Source organism: Ictalurus punctatus, chromosome 6, assembly GCF_001660625.3.
Source record: "Ictalurus punctatus breed USDA103 chromosome 6, Coco_2.0, whole genome shotgun sequence".
In the NCBI taxonomy this organism is placed as follows: domain Eukaryota; kingdom Metazoa; phylum Chordata; class Actinopteri; order Siluriformes; family Ictaluridae; genus Ictalurus; species Ictalurus punctatus.
The window spans coordinates 23,707,317-23,722,419 of record NC_030421.2 but is presented as its reverse complement, the minus strand read 5'-3'; the positions used below and the strand labels follow the sequence as shown (position 1 = coordinate 23,722,419).

The 15,103-nt window shown below is 37.0% G+C and overlaps 3 protein-coding genes across 7 annotated transcripts in view; 2 read left to right on the top strand and 1 right to left on the bottom strand.

The window, feature by feature from the left end:
• Window positions 1–3,628, top strand: part of ppp1r9ala (protein phosphatase 1 regulatory subunit 9A-like A) — a 36,813-nt gene extending 33,185 nt beyond the window's left edge. The window contains exons 18-20 of the mRNA XM_017469441.3: window positions 519–635; window positions 1,316–1,504; window positions 2,095–3,628. Of these exons, the coding sequence (XP_017324930.1) occupies window positions 519–635; window positions 1,316–1,504; window positions 2,095–2,244 (456 nt within the window). The 3' untranslated portion in view covers window positions 2,245–3,628. The remainder of the gene's footprint in view (window positions 1–518; window positions 636–1,315; window positions 1,505–2,094) is intronic.
• On the bottom strand, window positions 3,598–11,085 carry pdk1 (pyruvate dehydrogenase kinase, isozyme 1). The gene is made up of 11 exons (XM_017469455.3): window positions 10,379–11,085; window positions 10,152–10,293; window positions 8,031–8,102; window positions 6,636–6,820; window positions 6,348–6,443; window positions 6,125–6,202; window positions 5,960–6,036; window positions 5,677–5,775; window positions 4,607–4,717; window positions 4,391–4,504; window positions 3,598–4,216 (listed from the first exon to the last, which is right to left on the bottom strand). The coding sequence occupies exons 1-11, from the start codon at window positions 10,485–10,487 to the stop codon at window positions 4,076–4,078; spliced, it is 1,224 nt and encodes a 407-aa protein (XP_017324944.1). The 5' UTR covers window positions 10,488–11,085; the 3' UTR covers window positions 3,598–4,075.
• Window positions 11,086–13,204: 2,119 nt separating this feature from the next.
• dync1i2a (dynein, cytoplasmic 1, intermediate chain 2a) overlaps window positions 13,205–15,103 on the top strand; it is a 38,920-nt gene continuing 37,021 nt past the window's right edge. For 4 of the 5 annotated variants that reach the window (XM_017469454.2, XM_017469452.2, XM_017469451.2 and 1 more), the window contains exons 1-2: window positions 13,205–13,283; window positions 14,736–14,847. In XM_017469454.2, the coding sequence (XP_017324943.1) occupies window positions 14,740–14,847 (108 nt within the window). In that variant the 5' untranslated portion in view covers window positions 13,205–13,283; window positions 14,736–14,739. Of the gene's footprint in view, window positions 13,284–14,732; window positions 14,848–15,103 lie in introns of all 5 variants that reach the window. The other variant, XM_017469450.2, reaches the window with a different exon arrangement.

Below are 15,103 nucleotides of genomic sequence, written 5' to 3'. Positions count from 1 at the left end.
CTTCAACCCTTTTTAATGGCCGTCACTATCAAGAGCATGTCTGTGCTGTTATCACGAGTTGCGAAGTGTTCACTTTTGTGTGATTAGTTGTAGTGTTTGAGTTCTATATTTGTTGATGGAACAAAGACTAGTTGTTTGAACAACTATTAGTTGTGCATGCCGGTTGGTCTCGCTGAACATTGCCCTCTGTGGACAGCACTGGTTTCACAGATTCTTGAAAATGATCTTTACAGAACAGAAAACACACTTGTGAAATATTCCATTACTCTTTTCATGAGTTGAGTGTAAATTTTGACTTGTATGTACGACTCAAGTCTGGAAGTTCTGTCTGCTCTGTTTTGCAGTATATCAGCGGGGCCAGCATGTTTTTATAGTCTGGGTCATTTTCACTTTTGTGTCATACTGAGTGAGTGTTTTGAATTCAGTTCCACACTGAGTGAAAAACGCCTACTATTCTTGCATTAAATCATTAGCCTAGCCATTATATATGTGTGTTGTGTTTTCCTCACTCGTTCTAGAACATGTCAGTGCTAGATGATTCGAAACTGGGCAGTCCGAGTTCAGAGTTAGCAGGGCTAGTGGCAGAGCCCAACCTGTCAGGCCGATCTCACACTTTAACCTTCTCTTCCAGTGAGGTGAGTGGCGCACTGCGACCCACACACTAACGTTTCTGCTGTCTCAGGCCTGTGACACAAAATTACTGTCCAGGTCAACAGTTGTCTTCAGAGGGGAAGTTGCTCCCCATAATGACTTCTGTCTGTACAGAATAAAATGAATACGTACCTTGTATTTATTTTAAAGCGACCTGATGTGCAGTGAGAATCTGTCTGGTTGTGATTGCATATTGCCCTAAAATATTTTTAATATTGATTCATTTCTGACCTTCATGTAGTTTTTAAGTCTCGTGTTTCCTTGTTGCTAAATGTTGCATGCCATGGACGCTTGAAATATTTGAAGTGGGTGTGCATGATTTAATTTAAAAAGGTTTTGTTTGGAACCAAGGATATATAGAGAGAAATCTGTTCGTGCTGCAGCTGCAATGCTATTGTGCATTGTTTTGTGATTATCAGGAAGTGTCTAATTTTGGATCGGGTTTTTTTTAGGCTGAAATGCTCACTGTTCTTACTGTAATAGTTATAGAGAAAAATGTAAAGTATACACTGTTAGTTTTTTTTGTTTGTTTTTTGGATGGTTATTGGTTCCAGGTTTTTAATGGAAACCTAGATAGAGCCTCTTTTCCTAAAAGTGTAGCTGAAATTGCAAAGTCATGTTAATCTTTTTGTGTGGGGGGGGGCACACGTGTTTATTCTTGTAGACACTGGATAATGAGCCTTGCTTGGTGGGGAAAGACTACCAGTGGCAGAATCGTCCAGTCTCTGAGTGGACAACTCAGCAGGTGTGCCATTGGATGATGGGCATGAACATGGACCAGTACACTCCTGAGTTTACTATGCAGGGTGTTGATGGATTGCAGCTGATGAATCTGGACAGTGACCGACTAAAAGTGGGTGAATTCTTAAAATGTAATAAATTGAATGAGTAAAAAGATTATTATAAATTGGCTGAGATGCATTGAAGCCATTGTAAAATCCACAATATGCGCACATCTGTGACCGCATCAAAAATTAAACCTACACTTAAACCATTGTTCTGCCTGTATGATACCCTAATATTTGCCTGTTATGTTGCTTAGCAAGCAAAGCTCACTGTTAACAGTCTACATTGCAGCATCGAAGAATTGTTTATTTTTGAATATTATTAACAGTAAATTATTTATTGAACAAATTTTTTTATACTGATCTTGTATTGTTGCATAAAAACAAAACACTACCCAAGGGCACATGTTACAGCAATTTTATCATTGGTAAGCAGGTTTAATTTTGTTCGGGGAGGGCTTGTTGCTTTAGTTTAATATTTCTGTAGATCTTGGATTAGTGGTCCCCATTTTCAGTCACATCTTTACATTCTGCAGAAGCTTAGTTCTTCATAGATATCCCTCTATTAATTTACATGTTCTGTTTTGCTTTAGAAATCAGAAAGGAACTGTAAAATCTAAATGTGGTCCTTTTTATCGTATTTATTTTTCTGGTTCAGGTGCTTGGAGTCTCTAGCCAAACTGACCGTGCCATGATTAAGAAGAAGCTGAAGGACATGAAAAAAGCCCAAGAGAAACTGGAAAAACAGCGTGAGAAAGAAGCTAGACGAAGTGGGAGACTGCCAAGCAACAATGACTCTGTCTGCTGAGGCCACCCTAATCTCTTTCTAGGTCTCTCGCTCTTCCTTCCTCTTTATTTCTACTTCTCTGAAGCATTGACGCACACTGGTTTGTGTCATACAGGCAGCTGACAGCCCTTTGCTGTTTACTTCACCAGTTATGTGCAGGTGAGACATGTTAGTGCAGTCAATATGGCGATGTAAAATCAATCCATCATTTATTAGTAGGCACTAATGTGCAGCGCAGGTGTATATAAATATTATCTATGTCTCTTGCCTGACCCTAATGCAAAGAAGTATCGTTCATACCAGAAAATAGCAGATTTAAGAGTTACCACGCTGTCCAATTCTATGCCTGATTCCTTAAACCTAAAGGGCTCCATGTACAACTCTTGCCAAGTGTTAGACAATTTCCTAAACAGGACTCTTAAAACATACTGACAAGACTGAGACCTATCTAGGGCCATGTTACATTGGTTAGAGAAATGTTTTACAGCCAGTGTGGACCATCTAGATGATTGTGAATTCTCTGTGCTAGCTTTAGCAGACCAAACAGATTTTATTATATTTTATGTGCACGACAAAAGAATATTTCTTGACAAGATGTTCGCATACAAATGCCTCTAATTTTGGAACGAATATGTTTTTAAAACATCTTTCTATCTATTTTAATAGTACAACTGTCTCCTGTCCCCCTGTATAAACCTTTGCTGGAATATTGTACAGTCCTTGAGTGAAAGCACTACATTTGTCTTTTAAGAGGCAAATGGTGACATGGTTTTTAAATGTACAAATGAAATATTTTATACACATTTGTTAACTTCAGAAGAAAAAACATTATTGATTAAACTTTTGGACACATTTTCTACTGAGTAGAATAGCTCATAGTGGAAGACCATTTTGCAATTTCTAAAGAGCGAAAAGTGAAATTATTTTGGTGTTGTTGCAGTTTGTTTGACTACGGTTGTTATGGTAATACTCTTGACCATCTCAAGATCTTAAAGGCTACCACTAATTTAGTTTCGAATTAGTGAAAAGACTTCAAATTACAGCTGATTTAAATTTTTTATATATATATATATATATATATATATATATATATATATATATATATATATATATATATATATATATATATATATATATATATATATATATATATATAATAAAAAAAATTGGAGAATGTTAAAAGTTGATGTACTGTGATCATTAATGTTCGCTATTTGTTTGCATCTCCTCTCTTAATCCCACCTGCTATAATTCCTCCTGAATGTTATACAATTGGCCAAGCCCTAGTAGTTACTGTATAAATGGATTTTAATTATTTCAATACAGGACCATGAGGAAAGCCTAATATCCAGTTATTTCTCTGGTACGAGTGTACAAGCTGCACCAATAAATTTATTTTCACGTTTGTGTGTGTGTGTGTGTGTGCTAGTATGATTTTAGTAGTCAGTAAAGTTACATACATTGAAATTAGTTAGTTATCATTACACCAGTCAGCATCATTAAATTTGTAACACTTATGAGCTTAACAAGTATGTTTTATAAAGAAATTTTTTTTTAAATGCTGCAAAACATTTAAAAAAAAAACAACATCATAAGAAGTACTGGCAATCACTGTAACGCCCAATATCTAACCAAAAGGCATCCAAACACTGAGAATCAGTTAGATTATATGGGATCTCACACTGAGATTTGACACTAGATTCTGAATAGATCACTCAAGCTAATTTACAGTACAATAATTTCAATGCAAGTGTTTTTCACTTGTACTTTATACAAACCATCCTAATGTGCACTCCAACTAATATAATCTCGACATTTATGATGTATGTGCTCTGTCTTTGGTGCAGCGCCTCTAAATGCTGCGGAAGGTGCTCATGTCTTTGGGTTCTTTGCTCGGCACACACCAGTCATCGGCCTCCTGCATGGTCTTGTAATGTTTCCATGCTGATTTGTTATATACTGGGAGCCTTTCAATGGACTCTGTAGAAAGTGCCTTTAAGAAGAAGAGAATGACTTTTAATCCCCACTTACTGATCACAATACAAGTATGGAGTTCTTTTCAAAACAACATGCACAGCTGATTCCTTGCTGATCAAAGTTTTGTGCTACTTTCAAATGTTCCCCAAACACACAATGTAATATTTAATATGTACATTTACTCTCTTACTCTGATGTATATAACAGCATCTGTGCCATGGCCCTCCATTGAATAGAGCTGCAGTTCCCCCTGGAAGTACCTGGCATACAGTCTGGAGATGGGCAGACCATAGCCATAACCAGCCTAAGGGCAGATTTGTGTGATTTAATTTAACGCTTACATGTTCTTAACTGAAACAGCCAAATCATACTTCCAGGCAGCAGGACAGTGACGGATTAAACTGACCAATGGTGCAGCGCGGGATGTGTCCATTTGAGGCCTCGGGGCAGTGGAGTATGTGTACGTGAACAACCTGTCAATCTTCCTGAGTGGTACCCCACCTCCAAGATCGCTGACCTACAAGAGAAAGGAACTTATGTAAAGTTCTAGTACTAGATATTTGAACTAAGAGTAATTTGAATTAATAAAATGTATTTGAAATCAAAAATCCTGCAAAAGTAATCAAGTTAAATTAAACGCTACCATCTGAACCTTTCCACATTTTGTAGCGTTACAACCTGAATATGTAGTGGACTTAATTGGGATTATATGTCATGAATCTACACAATTTCAGTATGAGTACTGGGGCGGCTGTGGCTCAGGTGCTAGAGTGGGTTGGCGGTTTGATTTCCGGCCCACATGATTCCACATGCCGAAGTGTCCTTGGGCAAGACACTGAACCCCAAGTTACTCCCGATGGCAAGTTAGCACCTTGCATGGCAGCCCTGCTACCATTGGGGGGGGGTGTGTGTGTGTGTGTGTGAATGGGACAGTGTGTAAAAGCTCTATATAAGTGTGCCATTTACCAAATACATCTGTTCTTGGAAAGCCCTAGAGTTTGTTACAGACCATACCTAAACAAACTGCATCATGAACCCCAAGGGGCTATCAAAAAAAGTCCAGGTCAAAGTTCAAATATAAAGGTTTAGCGATATAGATATCTATATATATATAAAGAAATCCTTAACTTCAAACATCCCACAGCGTACCACTAAATCCATTATTAACACGTAGAAAGAATGCGGTACAACCATGGTTATCTAGAGGAGACTGTCCACCAAAAGTCATCGACCGGGTAAGAAGGGCGTTAGTCAGAGGCTAATGCTCTCCTTACTGAGTCATTTCAATGTTATGGACTATTTTGGTTAGACTAATGACATAATCCCAAATAATCCATTCCAGTTTGTAAAATTACAAAATGTGGAACAATTCCACAGTGTGAATACATATGCATGTAACATACGTATTATGATCGATAAATATGAAAGCCTAAGGGTACAGATCAGTGTGAGATGCCGTGCTGTGTGTGTGTGTACCTTCACAGTGAGATCTTCATCACCCAGGATAATCTTAACATGAATTGCAGGGTACTCCATAGCGTCACCATACAGCTCCATGGTGGCTCGCATGGCATTCTGAAGGAGTCACAGGGCATATTATTAGATCAGAGCCCTTTAAATGGAACAGATGAGTAACCTACTGACCTCAAAGATACAGCATAAGCTTTCAGTTATTGCCCTGTGCTTATTATTGTTTAACTTAAGTTCTACATGAAGGTCTCTTATTGCTGCACAATGAGCGAGTAACTGACCACAGTACCTTGAATAATTCAAACGCCATGTGATACAAATGAGATGGCACATAAACCACAGTTATGGGCTTGTTGGGTTCTTTACCTACACAAAGAATTATAGAAAGAAAATTTGCTTTATCCATGTCAAGCTCTCGTTATAAGGCAGATGGTGAAACAGATTTCTGCCTTACCATTGAATTCTTCTAGTTTTAATTCTGGAGAGTTCATGTAGTATCGGTCACATAAGTCTCGAGCATTTTCATATGCATCTGAAGGGGGAAATAAAAGAACTTTGTTAGATTAAAGTGATGACTTTTTTTAAACCACAGCAGCTAAACAGGGCATGAATGATGTCAGTCTCAAATACATCTGACTTCGTGCATTTTACGCTGTCGTATAGTCTGAGGCTACTACCTTTAATCACATCAGTGACACGACAGTAAGGATCAATACTGCCTATTTGTTTAGGATGAGCTGGGTTCACCTGCACTTTCCCTCCAAACAGCAACGCTGCAATAAACACAATTGGGGAAAAAAAGGTTAAACTCTGTAGAAAAACTTTCAATAGAAGCAAATCTGTTTTAGGTGTAGAAGTGTAGATGTAGTGTAGGTGTAGAAATGAAATCCATAAAGCTGCATCATTAATGCTGTGGGAAATATTAAGATGACAATGATGGCAGAGACAAAGAAGAAGGATCTTACTGTGCTGGTTAAGGAGCATTCTTATGGAAATTCTGCTCATGTAAAACCGGTCCAGGAAGTACTGCATGTTCTGGCTGGTTACAGGGTCAGTACCATATGCCTCCTTATACTCTACCACTCCCTGTGCCATTGTGGGCACCACATCATTATGCCTGCTAAGGATCTTGATCACTGCATCTGTGAAACTAGTAGCATAATGAAATGATCAGACACATTAGTTTTGGAAACACACATACAGTTGCAATCAAAATGATTCAACCCCCATTGCAAATCAGGTTTATTGTCAAAATTTACAGACTTTCAGCTTTTACAATGACAAATCAAACAAAAGCAATTTAACTGGTTCAACACAACATATGCTTCAAGTGGTTTCCCCAAATTCAATTGAAAATGCGACTTATAATGACCACCAGTTTCAAAATTATTCAACCCCCTGAATAGAATCCCTCATAACAGCACAAATATGCAAAACAGATTTTGTCTCAAGCACACCTGATACAACCAATCAAGGGCTTCATTAGTTGCACAAGGTGTGCTTAAGCTGGAACACATGAAATACCTGAACTGGCTAGGGGCAGAAAATAATGAAATACCTTTATGGGGCAGAAAAAGGAAGTTATCAACGGCTACAACCAGATTTCTGAGAAGGCAGGTTGTGGAAAAACCCTGGAGTGACTGCAAAAGACCTGCAGCAAGACTTGGTGGTAACGGGCACTGAGGTTTCAGTGAGCACAGTAAGGCGCGTACTAAACGCGGAAGGTTTCCATGCCAGAACTCCAAGACGTGCACCACTACTGACACAAAAGCACAAGAAAAGTCAGCTCAAAATCATATAAATAAGCCACAGAAGTTTGGGGATTGTGTTCTGTGGAGCGATGAAACAAAACTGGAACTTTTCAGCACGATGGATTAGTGGTATGTCTGGAGGAAGACAAATGAAGAAAGAACACTCCGTCCACAGTCAATCATGGTGGAGGATCGGTGATGCTCTGGGGCTGCTTTGCATCCTCTAGCACTGGAAACCTGCAGCGTGTGGAAGGCAAGATGCATTCATTGGAGTATCAAGAAATCCTAGGAGAAAACGCCATGCCATCTGTGAGGAAGCTGAAGCTTGGGCGTCATTGGACTTTCCAACAGGACAATGATCCTAAGCATACAAAAACCCAAGAATATTACTGAACTGGAGGCCACTGCTCATGAGGAATGGGATAAGATTCCTCAAGAACGCTGCCAGAAGCTGGTGTCTGGCTATGCATCTCGTTTGCAGCAGGTCATAACAGCAAAATAGTGCTCTACTAAGTACTAAAGATGCTTACCCTAATGGGGTTGAATAATTTTGAAATATTATATTATTATATTATATATACACACACATAAAACCATTTAAATACTTACTCAGCAGTGACCTCTTCAGTGTTAGCATTTTTCTTCTTGAACTCCAGTATATCTAGGAGACTTTGAATGTACCTGCCAACAAAAAGCACACATGAGGTGCAATGTATTAAACATGACAGTGCGTGCTGTTTTAGGAAAATAATCAATGACTAGGTTGTGAGATGTTACTGCTCTGAACAGTGTTTAATTCTCTACGGAGATTTATTCCTCTTATACCACAACAATTTGCCAATGATTTCTATTAGTTAAAATGACATACTTTATATGTATATAGTTACATTTATGTTACTGTAGACATTTATTACTATAAACAGATAGATCTTGTCCTCTTGCATTATAACAGATATAAATAGTCTTTAATAAATCTAACAAAGTTATTAAATCAAAAGATACACAGCTGATCAGGTTACTGAGAAACTGGAAAGCACAAAGCTCTCTGCCTTGAAGGCTTTCAAAGTTACAGCTTTAGCTCTGTTATAAAGCTCTGACATTGGAAATTCTTGGGAAGGCCAAAAATGCTCCTCACTCAAAACCTCAATATGTGAATAACTGATTATAGAAATTTTAATATTTTAGAACACGCTCATTAATATAAACCTTGCGGCTAAAATACCATCTGAACCACACTGGTATGGAAAATTAATCAATACCTTCTGACCAATCAGAATAGAACAATCAGCAGTGCTGGGACATTGTGAAATATATTGATTTTGGGGGTTTGACAATATACTTGTGGTACACAGTAACATAAATAATAATAGTATACAGTAATAACTAAAATAATGCGGTGGTCTTCTCTGTAAGCGTCTGTTGCAAACTTGTGCAAAACATCCCTGGCATATCTTGTCACAGGTCCATCTAATCTATTCATTTTATGTCATTAAGTATTTAATTTAATATTGTCCATTTTGTACATTTACACTTTTTTTTATATATAAGAAGAAACTGTTTATCCCGAGTTATTTTATTTGTAGTTGATTGTTCTGCACTTTTGCACACTGCTAATTGTTTTGGGGTTTTATTTATTTATTTATTTATTTTTTTACCAAAAATCAATTAAATTGGTTAATTTGTTTACAGTAAATGTATTGTCTGCTGGTTTATTTTGCAATTTTTCAGTACACCACATTAAGTATGCCACTTAATAATAATAATAATAATAATAATAATAATAATAAATAACAAACTTTATTTTATAAAGTGCCTTTAAAAGCATCTTCTGAAAGCACTGTACACCAAATAAGCAGTACACTGAAAAATAAAACAAAAGTTCATAAGAAAAACAACATTAATAATAATAATAATAATAAAAGAAGACATCAGCAGTCAAATGCAAGTTTAAAAAGTAAGTCTTAAGTTGAGCTTTTAAAATGCCAAAGGTCTGAGCTTCCCTGAGTTCGAGAGGAAGAGAGTTCCAAAGGGAAGGAGCATAGAGAGAAAAAGCAGGTTTGTGGAAAAGTTAACAGATTACACTGTGAGGAGCGCAGTCTGCAATTTTGGGTGTAAGGAATTAATAAACCAGATATGTAATGAGGAGCCAAGCCATGTAATGCCTTTTATGTCAACATCATGATCTTAAAATCAACACGGAACCCGACTGGGAGCCAGTGCAAGGACTCCGAAACAGGAGTAATATGATCACATTTCCTGGTTCCCATCAGGATCCTGGCGGCAGAACACTTAGTACTGTAATAGTAAACATTTGAATATTACAGAGTAATAAAGTGCAAATTAACACCTGACCACCTCTATGGGCTTGCTACTGTTGAATTTAAAAACCGCAGAAGGGTAAAATCATGCCACGTAGACATTTGTATGATGTAAGCAACACGGCTACAAATAATAAAACTGCTAATGGGCGTGTTAGATTTATAGTGTTAATAATCAAGCGTTGACAACAGTCAATTGTATTGGTGGCACCGAGGGGCCCCCAAATCAAACTCTGCTTAGGGCCCCATAAAGGCTTGGGCTGGCCCTAGATGTACAGGTGGTGTACTCTGCGAGACTGGGTTAAGTGGTTATTATACCGTGAATTGCTCATAGCACTCCACTCCTGATTCCCATTAGGAGTGTCTGGTGTATAGTGTATATGTGTGTCTACATGAGGAACTGTGCACTCACCAGCTCTGCACTAGGCCCACTGAAGGCGTCCTGAGTAAGTTATCAGGCAGCAGGTTAATCTCTTTCATAATGTTGGCCAACCTGACTGGCAGCTCCTCTCTCAGGAACATGAACGAGGTCTTCTCACACGCATTTTCTGATCCTGGGGGGACGACACACAAAGCTTGCAGACAGCTCGTTGAATTTGACAGTACGTTTTGAGAGACAGTTATTACGCAGAATCTTACCAAAGTCTATGAACTGTTTCATAGAAAGAGGTGAGGGGGAAAACCTGGAGTAGTGATCAACAAGCTTCCCGATTGATCTGTTGCTCATTAAAGCCCTTAAAATCCTCATTTTGTTAGTCTAGGTTTCTCAAACTACGGTTTATTGGTTATTTTCACAGCTATGTCACCGTTTAATAGATGCTATTCATACAAAAAAACACTCGCAGTTAGCTTGTATCTCCGCACAGGTTAGCTTTCTATGCCACAGGTTCCAATTGAACCATTGTCTAAGAGCTAACCTGAACTTTTAACTACGTTAAGTGTTTGGTTTTGGATATAACTATCTATATACCACATGAGGAGTCTTTACATCCCTAACTATAAGCGGCGTTCTAGCCGGAAACAGCTGTGAGGACACATGACTCGAGCTGAACAAGCCATATACTGACCACTCGACAGTTTAAGTGCGCCTCCTACCACATGCTATACAACTGAGTCAGTTATCTCCAGCAACATAGGGAAACGTCCATAATGTTTATGGAGAAGTCAACATAGAAATCCAGTGTCAATATGAACCTGCGTCGAAGGTATTCTCACTACATACTAACGTACTAGATCATATCAGTCACGCGCATTTTGTAGTATTGTTCAGGTTTACTATTCAGTAATGATGTACCGTTCATGAATGATTCGTTCATTTTGAACGAATCTGTACTATGACTTGGGAACAATGAGTTGTCTTAAAGAGTGATTCGTTTCCGAGAGAGAGAGAGAGAGAGAGAGAGAGACTTTGATTATATTCTGCTAAAATAAACAAAATGACTCTTAAGATGATTCGTTCATTTCGCTGAACGAGATTCAAAGAGCCGAGTCATTAAAATGATCCGAACTTCACTACTATTCAGTGCGCTAGTAGGAAGTGGAGCATACAGTCTAAAGGCACTGCGGGTCTCTGCGTCATCACACGGTAAGCCCGGTAAAATGCCTGAAAACAAAAACCATACGTGTAAACTAAATCACACAACAGTGAGTATGTTACAAATATTTACCTTCTTAAAATGTGCACAAATCTAAAAACACTTATCACTTATTATTATTTTTATTATATATATATATATTTTTTAAAAAGAATACTGTGATATATACTTTACTGATTGCATGCGCAGTCATTATAAGTGAGCAAGTTTTGAGTTAGCATGCTTCAGTTCAGTAATATTTAATCACAAGGTTGTAAATGTTTCAAGATGGTTGCGATTTCATTTGTTGACTTTTTTTTTTTTTTAAATAACGACAAACAAACTGAGCTCAAAATTTGAGTAGGCCTACTAATTGATTATCATGACGCTTCTGTTTTATTTACACAGTAATAGATGGAACCATATGAACGTGCAATCTGAACTACATTCAGAAATACATTTCAGTTTAGCATTTCCTTTAACATTTTTGCATTTCCACAACCATTTATTTTAATCATTTGTTATATGATTATTTAATTATGTATATATTTATTTATACAGGAATATGGTCATGTAATTTTTGTGTATTTATTTATTTATTTATTGTTTTTTGCAGGTTCCATCCACCATAACACTTTTATTATTATTATTATTATTATTATTATTATTATTATTATTATTATTATTTCTGCTATTCAATAAAAACTACTTCATCCTGATGTTGCGCTGCATTATATTGCACAAACCACTGCACATATCAGCTTATCTCAAATATAGTCATACTGTTGCTGCCATCTATCTTTTATATCCCTTTTATATATATATATATATATATATATATATATATATATATATATATATATATATATATATATATATATATATATATATAATATAAAACTATTTTTCCTTTTCTTTCCGTATACAAAGTAAATTCTGGTTTATGTAAATTCTATTTTATGTCATGGAAAGTCGAAAAAAATCATTTCACTGCGTACTGTGTATTGTTGTGTGTGAACAATAAAAATTGAATTTGAAGACATGCCTTATTGAATTTTCAACTTTTTCTTATCTTGAATTTTCCATATTTTTTTTCTTCTTAACAGTAATATTAAAATGACAGGTCACCAGCAGGGGGAGCTACTCGAACATACAAGAACGCGGGGAAAACTAAAACATGAGCGTTGTCCTAAATGTCACACTTGCAGTCTTACATCGAGACCCCGAGATGCGTTTAAAACCCCTTAAAAAAAAAAAAAAAAAAAAAACTATAACCTTCTTCGTCACCCTGTCCAAGGTGTACCCCGCCTTGTGCCCGATGCTTCCTGGGATAGGCTCCAGGCTCTCCCGCGACCCTGAAAAGGAGTAAGTGGTTGAAGATGGATGGATGGATGGATGGATGGATAACCTTCTTCGTTTGTCCCTGTGGAGAGCAATAAAAGCTAATATGAGGGACCCTAAATCAGATTATTTCCCTATCAGAAAGGATTCGTATAATATAATATAATATGCCCATATAATAACCCTAAATTATCCAAGGAAACCTTAAAGAGCCCTTGAATAGACGTTTTTGTCTATTAATAAACAGACTTGGCAATTAGTAATATTACACCATTGTGACTTATGTTGTGAAGACAACCGTTTGTACTCTGCGCAATTTTTTTGTTGTGCTATGTCATAATTCGTCTTTACAGTCTTTTGTTTTATTTATTATTTTTTTACTTTATTTAATTTAAATGCATTTCTAATAATAATAATCATAAATATAAATTATGATTATTATTGTTATTACTATTATTATTGTTGTTGTCTATCTATCTAGTTGGATATTGTAACGCGTTATTGTAACACGGTTTTGACCCTTCTCGGTTCCCGTTATTCGTCATTGCTCCTCTAGAACCCGGAAGCTGCTCAGTGGACGGTGCCAACAATAACAACGGTTTCTGAAGATAAAGAAGCTCAGCTAACGGGTCAGTCTCTGTCTGTTTTAACTGTATCATAAAAATGATCTTTACACCACTGCTACTTTTTGCCCGGGTCGCTGTGTGTATGGTTACTTTGTAAGTCGGTTTTATGTGTAACCGGCCCCGATGAATGACAGGTTTTTTTTTAAGCTAACGTTAGCTAACCAATCAGCACCGTAGCCAGTAGTGAGGCTACGTAGAGGCTAATGGTGAGGCGTGATTAATCAGATAGAGCGTGATTTCATTACCAAGCTAGAAGGTATAGATGTATAATTAAATCTGTAAAAGAGCTAAAACAGTTGATTTGCGCTACGCCTCTGTGTGTGTTATTGCTGTTATACAAACCTCTGGTTGTCACTTGACTTTGCTAACTCGGTGCCGCCCAAGCTAGTGTGTTAGCCATGGACTTTAATGTGCAGTGAGCTGAAGATACTGATTTCTCAGGACATGCAGGAAGAACTGCATGGAAATCGTGCCACAAATTTTTATTTATCTATCTATCTATCTATCTATTTATTTATTTATTTTTATTAGCAAACATTAAGTATTAGCACAGTAAGTGTTGTAGCTTCTGACCCTTAGCTGGCGGGTTAGCTTTACAGAACAAGGGCTGTGTGCTTGGAGTGGATCATATGTTTTCAAGTGTTTTAAAATTGTTTATTTTACTTTGCTCAGGGCTACTAACTTTCTAATGACTTTTAGGTTTTTCTTAGCATTGTTAGTAATAGTAGCAGTGATACCTTTTTGTGTAAACAAAAAGAAAACTGCTTTATGGTTATTGGAAACAACTGTTTATGGAGAAAAACCAAAACTTAGTCAATGAGTCTATTAATCTGTGTCTAAACTTCATAGTGCCTGAAGAACAGAGCTTTCTTTATATTCTTAATCGCCCATAAAATCACGAGTTGCAATGTGATCTGAAGAAAATTAATAACTACACTGTTGTAAACAAACAAAAAAAAAGTGTAAAATAAAGGAATAATACCCGACCAGTTCTCCTTCTTTTTATAAGGAAGTTGAGCATTTTTGCTTAATTGGACTGTTTTGTGTAGAAATGGGAATTTGTTAAGAGCAGATGTGAGTAGTTATTCAGTTGTTTACATGCGATAAAAGATTAAAGCTATTTGAAAAATAATAAATAAAAATCCACAATCTTAAGTAGAGAAGAAATACATTCAGGGCATTTCTCTGGTCTGTACAGTGTGAATCTCTGACCAGGGTTGGACTCTATCCTGGATCATTTTCATGTCTGGTTGTTGTAGAGATCCATAGCTGTCCTTATTTTCCTAAATATCACTCTTTGAATGGCGTTGTAATGTGAATCGCTGGTTAAATTACTGTAACCTATGTTCAGAAGGAGATTTGTGAACATTGTTTACTCTTCGCACACTTTTACGGAAATGTTCGCTGAGTATTCGGTGCACGTAAAGACTTGGGGCTTTGTTTTCTGTTCAGCAGCATCATGTCGGATAAGAGCGAGCTGAAGGCAGAGTTAGAGAGAAAGAAGCAGCGGCTCGCGCAAATAAGGGAAGAAAAGAAGAGAAAAGAGGAAGAACGCAAGAAAAAAGAGGTGAGAACAATGATCCCACGCACAGTTCATATAAACTCAGCAAAAAAAGAAACGTCCTTTCACATTCAACTGCTTTTATTTCCAGCAAATGTCTTAAAATCTGTAAATATTTGTATTAAGATAAAAACATTCAACAACTGAGACATGAACTGAACAGGTTTCACAGACATTTGAGGAACAGAAATGGAATAATGAGTCCATGAACAAAGCGGGGGTCACTATCAAAAGTAACAGTCAGTGTGAGGTGTGTCCTCCA

Coding starts and splice junctions, on each gene's coding strand:
- pdk1 (XM_017469455.3), bottom strand. CDS start 10,487: ATGAGGATTTTAAGGGCTTTAATGAGCAACAGATCAATCGGGAAGCTT. Junction 10,294..10,378: donor GAAACAGTTCATAGACTTTG/GTAAGATTCTGC, acceptor TCGTCCCCCCAG/GATCAGAAAATGCGTGTGAG. Junction 6,821..8,030: donor ACTGAAGAGGTCACTGCTGA/GTAAGTATTTAA, acceptor TTATGCTACTAG/TTTCACAGATGCAGTGATCA.